Raw genomic sequence first — 17,469 nt, forward strand, 5'->3', positions numbered from 1 at the left:
ACAGACCTTCCTCCAGAGCCGACAGAGAAAGCCTTCCCCTGGAGCTGATGCCCTGAATTTGGACTCACAGCCTACTAGACTGTGAGAGAATAAGTTTCTCTTTGTTAAAGCCATCCACTTGAGGTATTTCTGTTAGAGCAGCAGTAGGTGACTAAGACAGATATCTTTGAAAGCCTGGATAAATGAAGGCTTCTTAATGAGACACAAAATACAAACCATAAAAGAATATATTAATAAACTGGATTTCACCAAATTTAGAACTATCTACTCTTTAAAAAACCTTTAAGAAAATGAAAAGCAAAGTGTAGAATGGGAGTTTTTAAAATTTTTTTTTTAATTGTGCTTTAGGTGAAAGTATACAGCTCATGTTAGTTTCTTATTCAAAAATTTATACACAATTGTTTTGTGACATTGATTGCAATCCCTACGTGACAGAACTCTCCCCGTTTCCACGCTGGGTTCCCTGCATTCATTTGTCCAGTTTTCCTGTCCATTCCTGCCTTCTTGTCTTGCTTTCAGGCAAGCGTTGCCTATTTGGTCTTGTATATTTGATTGAACTAAAAAGCACATTCCACACACCCGTTATTGTTTGTTTAATAGGGCTGTCTAATCTTTGAAAAGTAGACTTCGGGAGTGATTTCAGTTCTGAGTTATCGGAGTGTCTGAGAACCATAGTCTTGGGGGTTCCTCTAGTCCAGAGCAAAGAAGAATGAAGAAAACCAAAGACACAAGGAAAATATTAACCCAAAGGACTAAAGGACCACATGAACCAGAGCCTCCACCAGCCTGAGCCCCAAAAAACTAGATGGTGTACACTTACTACTACTGATTGCTCTGACAGGGATCACAAAACAGTGTCCTGGACAGAGTGGAAGGGAAATGTAGAACAAAATTCAAATTCAGGAAAAAAGACCAGACTTACTGGTCTGACAGAATGGGACCTTTTTAAGTGTGTGTGTGTGTGTGTGTGTGTGTGTATAAATATACATATATATATATTTGATTTCTTGACTCCTGCTTCCATGGGTGTTGATTGTGGATCCAAGTAAAATGAAATCCTTGACAACTTGAATCTTTTCTCTGTTTATCATGATGTTCCTTATTCGCCCAGTTGTGAGGATTTTTGTTTCTTTATGTTGACGTGTAATCCATACTGAAGGCTGTGGTCTTTGATCTTCATCAATAAGTGTCTCAAATCGTCTTCACTTTCACTAAGCAAGGTTGTGTCATCTGCATAACTCAGGTTGTTAGTGAGTCTTCCTCCAATCCTGATACCCCATTCTTCTTTATACAGTCCAGCTTCTCAGATTATTTGCTTAGCATACCCACCCTTGATAACCACTAAAAATCTATGGTTTCTATGTATTTGTTTATTTCATATAAGTGAAATTGAACAGCATATGTCCTTTTGCAGCTGACTTGTTTTACTCAATATAATGTTTTCAGGGTTCATCCATGTTGTGGCATGCATCAGGACTTCATTTCTCTCTGTGGTTGAGTTATGATGGAATCTTATATGTCATAATTTAATCACAGGAGTGACTATTCTATGACTATCCTGACACAAGTCTCACTCACTCTCAAGAGGAGAGGATTATACAGAGTGTACATACCAACAGACTTTAATTTGGGGTCATTTTAGAAGTCTGCTCACCAGAGTTTGCTTATTTTTTTTTTACTGTCCAAAAGTTGAACTGAGATGAATATATTTCCACTGGGTTCCATTTCTCTCTTTCTCTCTACTCCTGAATATAGAACATAGAATGCAAACTTTTGTCTCAGCTGACAGGAACAAGATGTGTGAGACATACAGTTTGCTGAGGACACATAAGCTTTGTCTGGTTACTATATAATGGGATCAGAAGTTTGAAACTTAACTCTTCTTATCGAGTTCTAGTACTGAATGCCTCCTCTGATCTGGCTAGAAATATGAAATGGGATTTGATATTGTTTGGAGCATTATTTAAAAAAAACAGTTGCCATTGAATAGATTCCAACTCTGAAAGTTAATTTATTATAAAGAAAGATGGACCAAAATCTCTCCTGACCCTCCCTCCCCTTCTCCCACAACAAAGTTATAGATTGGTTATAGAAATGATATGAAATCAAAGGAGAAGTTCAATCAAGCCTATAATGCTTTAGTTTTAAAAAATGATAAAATGTTTCCATTTCCTAATTCTGGGTGGGGGTATATGGGTGTTATATATAGAAAGATTTTTTTATTTTTCATCTTTTACACAAAGGTTAAGTAGATCAATATGATGTAAGTTTGCTGACACATTCCTCTTTTTTTTTAAGCCTTCAAATTGTTTCCTTTCACATCCTTAGGAATAATAAGTCATGAGTAGATATTCAGGAGAAAACTAAGTCTCAAGCCCTTGCAGGGTTACTTATGTTTGAGAGCATTCCTGAACCTACTAATTGCTCCCTCATTGGTATGCCATTATGCGGATATCTAGTTCTATCTTAACTGGTCTATAGGATCTCTCTGGGGCACAGAGTGTGAAGTCATTCTCAGAGGAAGGCTCTTGTATCTGAAGGAAATCCTACACGTTAGATTACAATAGACTCCCATTGAAAGCCTCTTCCACTTACTGGTGGAAAGGTAGAAGGGGTGGTGCCCGTTCCACCTTATAAGAAGTTGAGCCAATTTATGATGTAGTGGCAACGGGTAGATTCTCACGACTCACCACCCTTGTCATGGTCTAAAAGTTTCCCAGAGTATGTGCTCAAGAGCACTAACTCTGGAAAAGCTCATATTAACTGAAATAAAAAAAAAAATAAAAACAACGTAACAAAACCCCAGAGCTTCCGTAGTCATATACATTTAGGAAATACTAGGTTAAATAAATATGAACAGCTCTTTTCCAAATTTATTTGAGTTTTACAAATGTATTTGATCACAAAAGTCTTTCTTTCCAAGAATTTCTTTTCACTGCTTTGAGAAACATGCTCTAACAAGATTATCTCTGATTTTTAAAATCCTTGAGCAGTCACAGAGCAAGCTGATCTTTCTAAAAGTCCTGCTGATAACTATAGGCAGGCTCTCCTTACCCGCCGATTCATTGGCTCTCAAAGGCTGCTCTGTTAACTCAAATTCCTGGCTAGCTGCTTCTAGATGCTAAAATAGAAAAGAAGTGCCTCCTATTTCTTTCTTTTCCTTTCTTTCCTGGAAAAAAAAAAAAAAATAGAGCCTTCCCTTGAGCATACTGCTGGGGCTATTCAAAAGCATCCCTGAAGCCTGATAGTTGAGCTGGCTCAATGTATGCCAAGTAATGCCCTGTAAGTGTTGGTCACAACAAAACTGTAGACACTTCGGTAGAATATTGGCCTCCAACTCTCCCACCAAGGCTAGGAAATGGTTTGATTAGGCAGAAGAGAGAGAAGGCTAAAGTATCTGTTTGATATTTACATTTTTCCAAGGCAATAAGGAGCTATTAAATCAACCATGTAATGAAGTATGGCATGTCTGGAGGGGAGCACGAACTAAAGGGATATATAAGGTGGGACCAGATTTCAGAGGGCTCTCAGTGCTCAAATGAAGAGTTTGCTCCTGGTTTTTATCATGGATTGAACTGTGTCCCTAAAAAAACACTTGTCAACTTGGTTAGCCATGATTCCCAGTATTGTGTGTTTGTCCTCCATTTCACGGTAGTAATTTTATGTTAAAGAGGATTAGGGTGGGATTCTATCACCCTTATCCAGATCACATCCCTGATTCAATGCAAAGGGAGTTTCCCTGAGGTGTGGCCTGCACCACCTTTTTTCTCTCGAAATATAAAAAGGAAAGGGGAGCTAGCAGAGAAGGTAGACCTCATACCATCAAGAAAGCAGTGCTGGGAGCAAAGTGAGTCCTTTGGACCTGGGGTCCCTGTGTGTAGAATCTCCTAGACCAGGGCAAGACTAATGAGAAGGCCAACAGAGAGAGAAAGCTTTCCCATGGAGCTTACACTCTGAATTTGGACTTTTAGCCTACTTTACTGTGAAGAAATAAATTTCTCTTGTAAAGCAATCTACTTGTGGTATTTCTGTTATGGCAGCACTAGATGCCTAAGCCAGTTCTCTTTTCATTGGGGGACCACTAGGGCTTTCTGAGCTAGAATGCAGGCTTTCTATGTCTTGGCACTATTAAAATTTTGGGACAGATCATTTTTTGTTGTTGGGGACTGTCCTGTGCATTGTAGGATATTTAGCAGCATCCCTGACCTCTACCCACTAGATGCCAGTAGCATCTCCACCTTTCCAAGTTGTGACAACCAAACATGTCTTCAGATATTGCCAAATGCTCCCTGGGGGACAAAATTACCACTGGTTGAGAGCCATTGAGCAAGAGAATGACCAAATAATTGATGTTTAGCTGTGGCTGTGTAGAATGAACAGGAAGAAGGAAGGACAGGAGACCTGGGAGAATGTATTAGAGGCTGTGTGCTAGGTGTGGCATATTGTTAGAGTAAGGGCGCCTAGTGAAGTACACCTCCCTTTATCCCTCCCACGTTGACTTAGGGCTTCCATGTGACTTGCTTTGGTCAATGGAACATCTGCAAATGTGACACAAGCTGAAGCTTGAAAAGCACTTGTGCAGTGGGGTTTTCCCTCTTGGAACACTGCCATCGTGTGACAAAGCCTTGGCTGCCTCCTGGAGACAACATGACTCAGCCAAGAGCACCAAGTAACAAATATTTGAGGCCATCTAAGACCACCCAGCCTCAATCAAGCAGCCATGACTATAGTCATCTGAGAGATCCCAGGCAAACAAGCAGAAGAACTACCTAGCTGAGCCCTGTCAAATTGAAGACCACGGAATTATGAAGAAATAAAGTAGTTGCTGTTTTAAATCAGTAAGTGTTGGGTTGGTGTGTTGTACAGTCAGAAATTGTCTAAATTCATGAAGGATAAGAATCAGGATCAGCATGAAGCTGGTTCCTATGAGGCAAAAAACCAAACCCACTGCCGTCGAGTCAATTCCAACTCATAGAGACCCTTTAGGACTGAGTAGAATTGCCCCATAGAGTTTTCAAGGAGCACCTGGTGGATTCGAATTGCTGACCTTTTGGTTAGCAGCCAGTAGCACTTAACCACTACACCACCAGGGTTTCCCCATGAGGCACAGATCTGTTATATATCCGCCTCCCCAGTTCTCCACAATTTCTGACACCAACCATTCCTACCACAACATTCTGTACTTCTCTGCAGGGTTTGATAATTCGCTGCAACAGCCACACAGGACTCACAGACCATACTCACACTTACCTGGTTTATTACGGAAATAACAAGCTACGACTCAGGATTAGGATCAACTTGGGAGTAACAGAAAAAACTGGAAATCAGGAACAGGAAGCACATAGGGAAGGTCTGGAAGGCTCCTCCAAAGTGGAGAGCACGTCCCTCCCCTTTTCAGCGCAAGACAGCTTCCAACCAGGACAGCTCTCTCAGCTGCTCTCTGCCATCAGTCTTCTCTGCCATTGGCCCCTCTGCTGCTAATTGGCCTAGCTCATAGCCATTGTACAGCCCTCTCTCAGCAGGGCAGGACTTCTCTTAGCTGTGCTGGCTCTGCCAGTGGACCCCTTCCAGGACTCTTGCCATCTTCAGTCTTACAGCCCTTGACCCATATTATAGTTCTTTTAAGATATTCACAAAGGAGCCCCTGGTTCAAACTGCTTTGCTCCAGGCTCTTATTCGTCTTGAGGTTTCTTCATCTTTCTCTCTAAACATCTGTGGGATTGGCGCCTTATATAATCAAACTTCTTGTCAATTTCAAGCTTGGCCTTCCCAGCAGGACCACAAACTGACCAATCTCCTTGGTGGATTGCAAGTTGCTAAATCCTACTGGGCGTTTTAAGCCCCACCTTTCTGACTAGTAAGCCCACCAACCCCTGCAAGGTGAGTAAAATAGGCCAATCACCAGGCAGACTGTGGCGCAACCAGTCATTTTTTGTCAGAATTACAAACCCAGGGTGAGAAAGGCCTTATATAAGAGAAATCCATTGTACTGCAGTTGAGTTGCTATACAAGATAAAAAAAAAAATAGATAACTAATATTATAGGTCTGGAATAGATTAGTGTCAGTGGGAATGGAAAGATGAATGCTCAAGACATTTTGAAGAATACATTTTTTTAAAATCACTCTTCAACGAAGGGGCTCAGGGACAGGGAGAAGGAGGTCAAAGAATATAAAAATTGAGAAATAACGACCACAAAGGTCAGAGTGGACTCAGTAATGAAATTGCATGAATAGTCTTCAAGAAAGCAAGTCTAAGCCATTCAGAAATATTACTAACACATCTATTTTGAAAACCACAAATAATTATTATTGTCAATGGTGTAGTGAAAATAATATTTCAAAGTTTCAATAAGTATATTTGTAATAACGTAAAGGTATTACCAACCTAGTCGTTTTTTACTTTATGTGGGAAAAAAAAGTCTTTAGAATAAGCTGGAAAGCACAAAAACTCAAAATCAACTCAAAAACACTTTATATTGCACTCAGGATATAATTCATTTCAATTGTGTGGAACGATATTCACTTCCAGTCAGAAAGCTGAAAAGGTTAGGTTGCTAAGACCAGTACTTCTACTGGAACGCCTCTCATAATTCGCCAGTTAAATTTAAGGTTGGGGAGTATCAGTAGTATTTACAGTCAAGGAAACCCAGGTGGCGTAGTGGTTAAGTGCTACAGCCGGTAACCAAAACGTTTGGCAGTTGGGATACACCACGCATTCCTTGGAAACTCTATGGGGCAGTTCTACTCTGTCCTAAAGAGTAGTTATGAGTCAGAATCAACTTGATGGCAATGGGTATTTACAGTCAATGGATGCTGTGGGTTTTGATCAGGCTTAGGGTACTACTGAAGAAGAAATAGTTCCTCAGATGTGTAGCACTTGACTTTATGTTTAAGAACACTGCCCGGAGAAGATGTGTCAGTTAAATCCCCCACTTAATTTTTATCATTAAAAAAAAAAAATCAAAGTAACAATAAGGAGACTTGGGATGAGATAAAGAGAAATATCAAGTCATAACAAAACGAAATGGTGGTAAATGAAAAAGTCTAAAAAGTAGAGGGGATGGATAATGTGAATAAAGTAAAAACACAGACGCATTTTCACAGGCTACGCGAATCACCTAAGGGAACAAACATAAGCCTCTCCTAGTAATGGGAAAACAAGATTGTTAAAAAATATTAAGCAGATGCCTGGTGGCGCACCAGTTAAGCGATTAGCTGGGATTGGCTGCTAACCAAAGGTGGACAGCTGGAACCCACCAGTCGCCCTTTGGAAACCCAATGGAGGAATTCTACTCTGTCCTATAGGGTCACTATGGGCTGGAATCTACTAGATGGCAACGGGTTTGGTCTGCTTTTTGGTACCCATTAAGCAGCCAATGTTAACGAACCATTAGCACTTTTCTGAGTCAGTGTTTTAAATCTCAAAGGGATCTCATTCGGATAGAGAATTTCACTAAGGTTTATTTAAAGAAAAAACAACGAATTACCCCAGACTTTGATTCAAGAAAGCTGCCTGCCAAGCCATTTTGGTTATTCATTTTCTCTCAGGTTGGGGGTGGGGGGGACTAAGAAAAGTTTGGTTTGGGGAATCTGGAGAACTATGGGACTTCTAATGTGTATTATTAACTAGTTCGACATTAACATGGGACGACAATGGGTTAATTATCCAGCAACATCAGAGAATGGGCTCTTGTAGTAAACCCTACACAGTACTTCAGTTTGTGAGAAAACTTGTATATACAGAAGTTTACCAATTTTCCGGAATTAAATACACAAAACATTAGGCAATTCGTAATCCTAACCCTACTCTTCCTTCCTGTCCAGTTAACTTCCCACACGCATGCCAGCACCACACCTGGAAGGAGCCCAGCGCTTGGCTCCAACGGAGCCAACTCTAACTGTGGAAGGGCCTGGCAAGGCTACCGCTGCAGCCCTAGCTCCTGCCGGGCTCCCAACTCCACCAGCCCCAAACTCAGGTTCTGGCCAGAACCCAGCACGGAAAGCACAGCCCGGCTCCTGGAGGCGTGGGAACCACGGCTAGGCGCCTCTCCTCTTTCTGGGCGGAGCCGTCCCCCTTCCTCCCCGACCCCCGCCCCCAGGAAAGTGGCGAGTGCTGCCGAACTGGGCGCTCAGCCGTTAGGTGCCCCTGCTGAGAGGTGTTCCGAGTCCGGGGCGCAAACGCAGTGCTCCGGGGCTTGCAGAGGACCGAGGGATCCGGGCGCTGGACGAACGTCGGAGCGCGCCGCCAGGCCTCCTCTGACCCGCCCAGACGTCTCGGCCCCGCCCGGACATTCCCGCAAGTGGCCAAACCAGCCGGACGAGCCGAATCCGCCGCAGCGCCCGGCAGCAGCAGCAGGTGGCCCCGGACTTCCCTCTGTTGCTGCAGCCCGGACGGGCAGGCGCTCCACGCGCTCCGCAGCTCTCTCGATCGCCGGGCGGCATGGAGGCAGATGGGGACCAAGAGGAGCTGGCCCGGCTGCGCTCAGTCTTCGCAGCCTGCGACGCGAACCGCTCGGGGCGCCTAGAGCGCGAGGAGTTCAGCGCACTGTGCGCGGAGCTGCGCGTGCGGCCGGCAGAGGCCGAGGCGGTGTTCCAGCGGCTGGACTCCAACCGCGACGGCGCCATCACCTTCCAGGAGTTCGCGCGCGGCTTCCGCGGGGCCCGCCGCGGGGAGCGGCGCCGGCCTTGGGGGCCGCGGGAGCCAGTGTCCGCCGCGGCGGAGGCGGGACCCGGCCTCGGAGACAGAAAGGAGGACGCAGACGACCAGGACGCAGCGGCCGCTCTGGCTGCCCCGTGGGACCCCGCAGGCCCGGGAAGAGCTTGGCAGGACTTCCAGGCGCGACTCGGGGACGAAGCCAAGTTCATCCCCAGGTGTGTTTGTATGTGTGCGCGTGTGTGTGCGCGCGCTCGCGCGCGCGTGTGGGAAGACGGGGGATGATGGTGACATTTCTTGTCTTTCCTGATGCCCTGCCATCTGTTCCTCAAACCTGCGCTGCTCTTGTCTGTGATTTGCTTTTTCAGTATTCACCCATCCGCTTTAACTTTCCCAGGCAGGAGTTAAAGGTAAAGGGATGCGTTCAGTGAGTCAGGGTTTTGGGAGAAAGTTTCGCTTGCTGAATTGTGCGCTCTGCAAAGGGCAAGTTGTTTATTTCCTCCGGGACAGAGGAAAATTCGCAGTGTGCAGAGATTCTTTCTCCGCTCCGGTTTAGGCGAGTTCCCAGGTCTCACGGCGAACCGGTCACATCATCATCTCCCCAAGCCTCCAGGCTGCGCCCTGAGGCTGGAGATCGGGCTGTTTGCTACCTCCGGTAGTTTTTGTATTTGTCGTTTTCCTAAGACTGCGTAGAAAAGCAAACGTTGGTGGGCATTTATACTGCTGGGCATAAATTTGCATTTTGCTGATTTCACTCCTTCAATGCTCAGAACAAACCTGGAGGTAAGCTTTATTAACAACTCTCATTAGTGCGGAAACTTAGACTCTGAAATTTAGACCTACAGATATTAAAGGACTTGCCCAGTTAATGAAGGAGGAGGGGTTTGATCCCAGATGTGAACTGCGAAACTCTTGATTTTTCTACAACAGAATAAAATGATAAATCATACACTATATTCCTTGCTCCTAAGGCTCAGAGATAGCCTAATACCAGGTTAGTAACTTAATACTGAAGGAGAAAGGGATGCTGGCAGGAGGGGCTTCAGGGCATGGAGAAGAGAGGCTCCGATTTTATTCTTTGAGATTCCTTTGCATCTGTCTATGCATGACGTCATGGCGTGTTGCTAGCTGCCGTTTGCAGTCCTTCCTCAGGGAATACAAATCTTTCAATGCTAGAAAATGCTTTTCTGGTTTCTGTTTGGATTTTAGCTGAAATGACAGTAAGCCTGGCCACAATTTTTATGAAGGTTTGAAAGACATTCATTTTGGTTGGCAGTTGGCATTATCTGAGATCTAAGACTTAGAAAAGGAAGTCATTTTGGAAGGCTTCTGTGGCCTGGCTCACCTGTTCAGTTTAGACCTGCAGGGCCAAAAGTCATTACTTCCTCCTCCGCCCAACTTCTCCCTCTAGTTTGGAAAGTAAAGGAGAACCTTGGGCAGGGACAGTGACTCACCACAGTATAGGAGGGATTATGTGGAGAAAGTGGGTGTGACAACGATCTTTTTTCTCTTATTTGCAAATGAGTTAATAAAATGCAGTGTCTCCACTGGGCAAGTAGAAAAATTTAAACATTGCTATAAACTCTACTCTTCCTTTCAGTCATCTTTCATCCCTAACTTGGTTTGGGTCCAGCTAATTTTAAAACGTAACACTTTTAGAAATGAGCAGGGTGCGCTCCCATTATATTAGAGGTTATCTGCATGTATGCACGTGACCTACTTTTCACAGCTATCAAGTCTCAGCAGCAAATATTTGACGCTTAACCTTTAAAAGATTAAAATAACCTTTTTAGGATCCGCGTACAAACCAGGACTTAATATTATTGGTGATATTATTGTTGTCATCATGCCTTTCCAAACACTTCAAAGATTATTAAATTTAGTTGGTCCCAGTGTTAGTTGGTGGACTTGTGTCCTAAGCCCCACCCCCTTCTGATATGCGATTAACAAGGACAATATTTGCCTTCCTGTCCTTGTTCAAGTGGAAAAGAGCTAAACTGAGGTACTGCATTTGATTGTTACCATGGCAACCATTAGCTGTTTGGGTAAATTGAGTTGCTTCTACTCCGCTTCCCCATATACCTGTTCGCCTTCCCTTCTGCCCATCTAAATTTGATTAAAAAACTTTTGTTACTGATAATGCCGTTGACATTACTTCAGGCAGATTTATGCCCCAAGCATTACTGGAATGACTTCTGTGTGCCAGATGCTGTCCTACGTACTGTCTGAGGTTCCAGGGACAAAGAGAAGGGTGAGATGTGGTCCTGGCTTCAAGAAGTACATAGCCTGGGAGAAAAAAAAAAAAAAAAAAAAAGAGCTCTCAAAATTTCATCAAAGAACACTTAAAGGCAAGAACGTTGTTGGTAGGAGGCTCCATGTGCTGTGGACATCGCCCAGGAGGAACTTAACGCTGCAAACAGGAACTTTCTTTGAAGTCTTGTTTTTTTGTTTTTATCTTTAATAAAAAAAAAATTCATGTATTCGTTCATTTTACGCCACAATATATTGGCGCCTGCTTCAATATAACATATTTCCTTCTAAGGGGGAAGATTGTCTCTGTAGGAAGGTGTGCCGTTTCATCTTGTGACTGTGTTTCCCATCTGGTGCCTCGTCTCGTCCTCTGTGCCATCCCCTGACCCATGCCCATCCTGGGGGCTTGTATGTCTAGCTTGAGAAGAACAGGTACTAGATATAAGAATTTTTGGTTCTGGCAGAAGCAAAACATGTTAGTGCTGACAAGATTTCTGTTTCAAATATCACTCAGGCTTTCTGGTGAAAATTTTAAGTCATTTTGGGTTAAACCCTCCAGCTATCAATAGTTGTGATGTTACTGTTTGTTGATATTGAATCAGCTCTGACTCATGTATGATGGAATGAAACATTGACTGGTTCTGTGCTATCTTCATGATTTTTGGTAATTGGACAATATTCTATTGTGACTCGTAGGGTTTCCACTGGCTAGTTTCCAGAAGTAGATTGCCAGGCCTTTCTTCCTAGTCTGTCTTAGTCTGAGAACTGTCTACCACAGGTGACCCTGCTGGTATTTGAAATACTGATGGCATAGCTATTAGCATCATAGCAACACACAAGCCACCAGAGCCTAACAAACTGACCATGGTGGGATAGTTGTGATGTTAGAAAGAAAATGATACTGCATTGTAAAAGGATGAACATGGCCTCTGAGATGTGTGTCAATACATTCTTAAGTTTGCATTCGCTTAGACAATTGAAGGACCCTGTTACAGTCTGGGAGGGGCGTGTCCTGAGGACTTGATGACCTATTAACGTGAGCACAGCTCTTATGAGTGGTCTGTAAAGTCAGGATGGACAGCACCACTTCCTGGTAAGCTGGAATTGGGTCAGCCAGTAAATGAAACCAGAATGGGCAAGGCGATGTGGTTATGTAAGGGAATTCAAGGAAGAAGATGGTAGTAGGCCAGGAAGAGTCTAGTAAGTGGGGAGAGAGTGTGGAGGATGGGGAGAGAAAGAGAGCAGCCTAGCCAGTTTGTATGGGGGCAGTGGTGGTTCAGTGGCAGAATTCTCACCTCCAGGAGAACTGGATTTGACTCCCAGCCAGTGCACCTCAGGTGCAGCCACAGTGGAAGCTTGCATGTTGCTGAGCAGGCTTTTGCAGAGCTTCCAGACAAAAATGAACGAGGAAGAAAGGCCTGGTGATCTCCTTATGAAAATCAGCCCGTGAAAACCCTATGGATCACAATGGCCCAATCGGCGACCAGAGGATGGCAGCATTACTTTCCCGTTGCGCATGGGGTTGCCATGAGTCAGGGGCCGACTTGATTGCTGCTAATAACAGGCCAATTTGTGGTTTCAGGGTTATTATCTTGGTGAAAGAAGTTTCATACCCAGTTTGTTCTCAGTAAATGTTTGCAGAATGAATCAAATAAACCCGTTTCATCAATTCCTTGGTTCATGTGTCTGCACTACAAGAGCGCAGTTAGTCCATGCTGTTTGCATTCTCTTCCTTTCTTTTTGCAAATTCCTTCACTATTGTTTCAAGTTGCAAAAGTTCACCTGTCCCAAATGCACCAAAGAAGAACAAAGGTGACATTTTGGTGTGAGCTGGTTGTGGTGTAGAGAGATTGCCGGAGAGAGAGGGATATAGGGGACGTGTATGCGTTCAGCATTGTTAGGGATGGGAGGGCTTGGAGGCTCACCTTTCTCCTCTAGACAAAGCTGAAAGTTTCCAGAGTAGCTTCATTTGTAGTGATTTGGGGTGTTAGGGTTAGGGAATTTATTCCCACCAATAAACTAACTTGGTACCCCACATTCTCACAGACAGAACCATGAGGGTCCAGCTGACACTGGTGCCATAAGGGATTTGTGAACTGGTCCAGGTACCACAACAATGGTCACATCAGGGACAGACCCAGGCCCTGTAACAGGTGTCAGTCTGCCTGGTGACCTGCAAGTCAAAGCTAGGGCGGGATTTGTTCAGACACCGAAATCTGTCCCACGTAGTCAGCTGTTTCATGTGGTCACTGATGTGTCTTTCCCACACAGCGTTGAAGGGGAGTCTTTGACTTAACGATCTAGAAACAAGACATTTAATTGGAAGAACCAAAACTATCCTTCTATGAACTGTATACTGAGCGACAAAACCGTTTCCCAGTTGCCCAGACAACAATGATGATAAAAATTGAGGGAGGAGAATCCGCAGTTGAACACTAAGCCCACTGCACTAGGACGTTTTAAAAACAGGTAGCTACAAGTAGCCAGAGGCAAAGTTTCCTGGTCAAAGGTTTCTTTACATTTCCCCTTCTGGGGTTCCACCTTAGCCCTTTTCTGTTTAATTATCTTCTTTGTTACAGTGTAGTTGTATCACATTCTCTCTTAACTTTTACATGATGTAGTGCTTGGTTCTTCCAAGATGGGAAAAGGAGAAATGGAGGCAAAGAAAGAGAGAAACACAGAGAGTGCGACAGAACATGAGAGAGTGCAAGGGTGAGAGGGAGAGGGAGAGGGAGAGGGGCCAACAGACAGATGGAGAGGAAGGGAGAGAGGCTGACTGATTGATTAGACGTTACGTCATTTTTCCCGGTCTTCCCACTCTATGAGCTGGTGGTTTTGAGACACTTTGAGGTGGGAGAGGTGACTCAGCTCTTCCCTCTTTAAGTATCCTCAAAATGTGTGTGAGTATTTTGGTACTTTGGAGTGTGATTGTAGTGTATAAATAGTATATACAGATACATGTACACATACATGCATACATGTACATATATAGATATCTACATAGATAGATATAATCATTGCACATGACCAGTAACAAACCATTTACTTTATCAGGTGCTTATCCAAGCAGATAGAGATTTGTTCCAACCTTGAAGCATGATGGTGGGTTGGACCCCAATCCTAGAAGGTTCAAGGGTGTTTTGATTCTGTGTGATGCTTACCTTTGGCCCTGGCAATGGGACCCATTGGAGCATTAGCCACAGGATTTCTGGAGATTTCTCTGCTTTTTTAAAATTCAGAATATATATTTTATATATATATATATACACAAACATATATATATACACACACAGGCACATACACGGTTGGCCCTCCATATCTGCGAGTTCTGCATCCGCGGATTCAACCAACCATGGATCGAAAATATTTGGGAAAAGAAAAAGTAACTTCCCAAAAGCAAAACTTGAATTTGCCTCCTGCCGAGCAATAAGCTGAATCCATGCAAATGAAGTGCTGTGTGGGCACACCCTGACGTAGCCCCCCACCATTTCACAGATCCTCAGTCTCTCCAGCACTCCTTGTTCTGAGCATTGGTCACCTCACCTCTTGTCATTCTTTCCTGAACAATACAGGATAACAACTATTTACGTAGCATTTACATTGCATTAGGTGTTACAAGTAATGTAAAGATGATTTAAAGTATACAGGAGGGTGTGCATAGGTTACATGCAAATACAACACCATTTTGTGTAAGGAACTTGAGCATCCAGGGTTTAGGTATCCACAGGAGGGTGGTGGAACCAGTCTGTCCAGGATTCTGAGGGACAACTATGTATATAAACCATTGCTTTCTAGTCTGTTCTGAATCATGGCAACCCTATGTGTTACAGGGTAGAATTGCTTCGTAGGATTTTCTTGGCTATAATCTTTATGGAAGCAGATTGCCAGGCCTTTCTTCCCTGGTGCTGCTCGGTGGGTTCAAACTGCCAACCTTTACATTAGCACCCATGCACTTAACAGTTGCTCCACTAGGGCTCCATACCCAGGGGGATATATATATATTATATATATCTTTATTTTCTAAATATTGCTGGGTTGTTGCTTTTTTAAAAATTTTTTTTTTATTTTGTATTGTGCTTTAGGTGAAAGTTTACAGTTCAAGTTAGTTTCTCATACAAAAATTTGGTTGCAATCCCTGTAACGGGACAGCACATTCCCCCTTCCCACCCCGGGGTTCCTGTGTCCATTCACCCAGCTCCTATCCCTTTCTGCCTTCTCATCCCACCTCTGGACAGGAGCTGCCCATTTAGTCTCCTGTATGGTGGCTTTTTTTTTTTTTTTTTATGGTGGCAGTCCAGCACCATCTAGCTCTTCCGGTCTCAGGCTGATGGAGTCTCTGGTTTATGTGGCCCTTTCTGTCTCTTGGGCTCATATTTTCCTTGTGTCTTTAGTGTTCTTCATTCTCCTTTGCTCCAGGTATGCTGAGACCAACTGATACATCTTAGATGGCCGCACACTAGCTTTAAAGACCCCAGGCGCCACTCACCAAAGTGGGATGCAAAACATTTTCTTAATAAACTTTGTTATGCCAGTTGACCTAGTTGTCCCCCAACACCATGGTTCCCAGGCCTCCACCCCTGTTACTCTGTCCCTCGAAGTGTTTGGTTGTGTTCAGGAAACTTCTTAGCTTTTGGTTTAGTCCAGTTGTGCTGACTTCCCCTGTATTGTGTGTTGTCCTTCCCTTCACCTAAGATAATTCTTGTCTACTATCTAGTTAGTGAATACCCCCTCTCTCTCTGCCCACCCTTGTAACCATCAAAGAATGTTTTCTTCTGTGTTTAAACATTTTCTTGAGTTCTTGTATTAGTGGTCTCATACTATATTTGTCTTTTTGTGACTAATTTCATTCAGCATAATATCTGCCAGATTCATTCATGTTGTGAGGTGTTTTGTGGATCCATCATTGTTCTTTATCGTTGCATAGTATTCCATTGTGTGAATATACCATAATTTCTTTACCCATTCGTCCGTTGATGAGCACCTGAGTTGTTTCCATCTTTTTGCTATTGTAAACACTACTGCAGTAAACATGGGTGTGCGTATATCTATTTGTATGAAGGGTCTTATTTCTCTCAGGTGTGTACCAAGGAGTGGTATTGCTGGCTCATATGATACTTCTATTTCTAGCTTTTTAAGGAAGCCCTATATTGATTTCAAAGTGGTTGTTATACCATTTTACATTCCCACCAGCAGTGTCTAAGTGTTCCAGTCTCTCCACAACCTTTCCAGCGTTTATTATTTTGTGTTTTTTGGATTAATGCTAGCCTTGTTGGGGTGAGATGGTATCTGATTGTAGTTTTGATTTGCATTTCTCTAATGGCCGCTGATTCTGAGCATTTTCTCATGTATCTGTTAGCCACCTGAATGTCTTCTTTGGTGTAGTGCCTGTTCATATCCTTTGCCCATTTTTTAATGGGGTTATTTGTCTATTTCGTGGGTGAAGTTTTGCAGTATCTTGTAGATTTTAGAGATTAGACCCTTATCAGATATGTCCTAGCCAAAATTTTTTTCCCTGTCCGTAGGTTGTCTTTTTACTCTTTTGGTGAAGTGTTTTGATGAGCCGAAGTGTTTGATTTTTAGGAGTTCCCAGCTACCTACCTAGTTCCTCTTCTGGTGTTGTGCATTGTTAGTTATGTTTTGTGTTCTGTTTATGCCATGTATTAGGGCTCCTAGCATTGTCCCTATTTTTTCTTCCATGATCTTTATTATTTTAGATTTTATATTTAGGTCTTTGATCCATTTTGAGTTAGTTTTTGTGCATGGTGTGAGGTATGGGTCTTGTTTCCTTTTTTTGCAGATAGATATCTAGTTATGCCAGCATCATTTGTTAAAGAGACTGTCTTTTTTCCCATTTAACGCACTTTGGGCCTTTGTCAAATATCAGCTGCTTATAGGTGCAGGATTCGATGACTGGATTCTCAATTCTGTTCCGTTGGTGTGTGTATCTGTTGTTGTACCAGTACCAGGCTGTTTTGACTACCGTGATGACATAGTAGGTTCTAAAATCAGGTAATATGAAGCCTCCCACTTTGTTCTTCTTCAGTAATGCTTTACTTATCTGGGGCTTCTTCCTTTTCCATATGAAGTTGAGTTTTTGCTTTTTGTTTTTGTTTTTCTCTCTTCAATGTATCCTCTATCACAATTGGAATCTATGGGTGCAGCTAACGTTTAATGAGCTTAGCTGCTAACCGGAAAGTTGGAGGTTCAAGTCCATATAGAGGTGCTTCAGAAGAAAAGCCTTGTGATCTACTTCTAAAAAACCAGCATTGAAAACCCCGTGGCATGCAATTCTACCCTGATACGCATGGGCTTGCCATGAGTTGGAACTGACTGGGCAACAACTGTTTATTTCTATCACAATTGTGTATCATTAGTCTGCTGAGTGGAAGAAGCCTGTCTGGCTGAATTTTTATGCACTGTCCTTGTGTATGGTGGTCATTCTGGCTCTGATACTTGACTATAATCTCAAGGGTGTAATTTCTGTTTTGCCCTTCTGGTCTGTGCTGTGGCATATGGAATCACCTAAATTCCTGAGGGATAAGAGTCAAGATCAGCACAAAACTGG

The 17,469-nt window shown here is 43.2% G+C and overlaps 1 protein-coding gene across 1 annotated transcript in view; it reads left to right on the top strand.

Moving 5' to 3' along the window:
* The first annotated feature begins 8,356 nt into the window (after positions 1 to 8,356).
* Positions 8,357 to 17,469, top strand: part of RASEF (RAS and EF-hand domain containing) — a 101,235-nt gene continuing 92,122 nt past the window's right edge. The window contains exon 1 of the mRNA XM_049896888.1: positions 8,357 to 8,872. Coding sequence (XP_049752845.1) covers positions 8,442 to 8,872 — 431 coding nt within the window. The 5' untranslated portion in view covers positions 8,357 to 8,441. The remainder of the gene's footprint in view (positions 8,873 to 17,469) is intronic.

This window comes from Elephas maximus, chromosome 9 (genome assembly GCF_024166365.1).
Source record: "Elephas maximus indicus isolate mEleMax1 chromosome 9, mEleMax1 primary haplotype, whole genome shotgun sequence".
NCBI lineage: Eukaryota > Metazoa > Chordata > Mammalia > Proboscidea > Elephantidae > Elephas > Elephas maximus.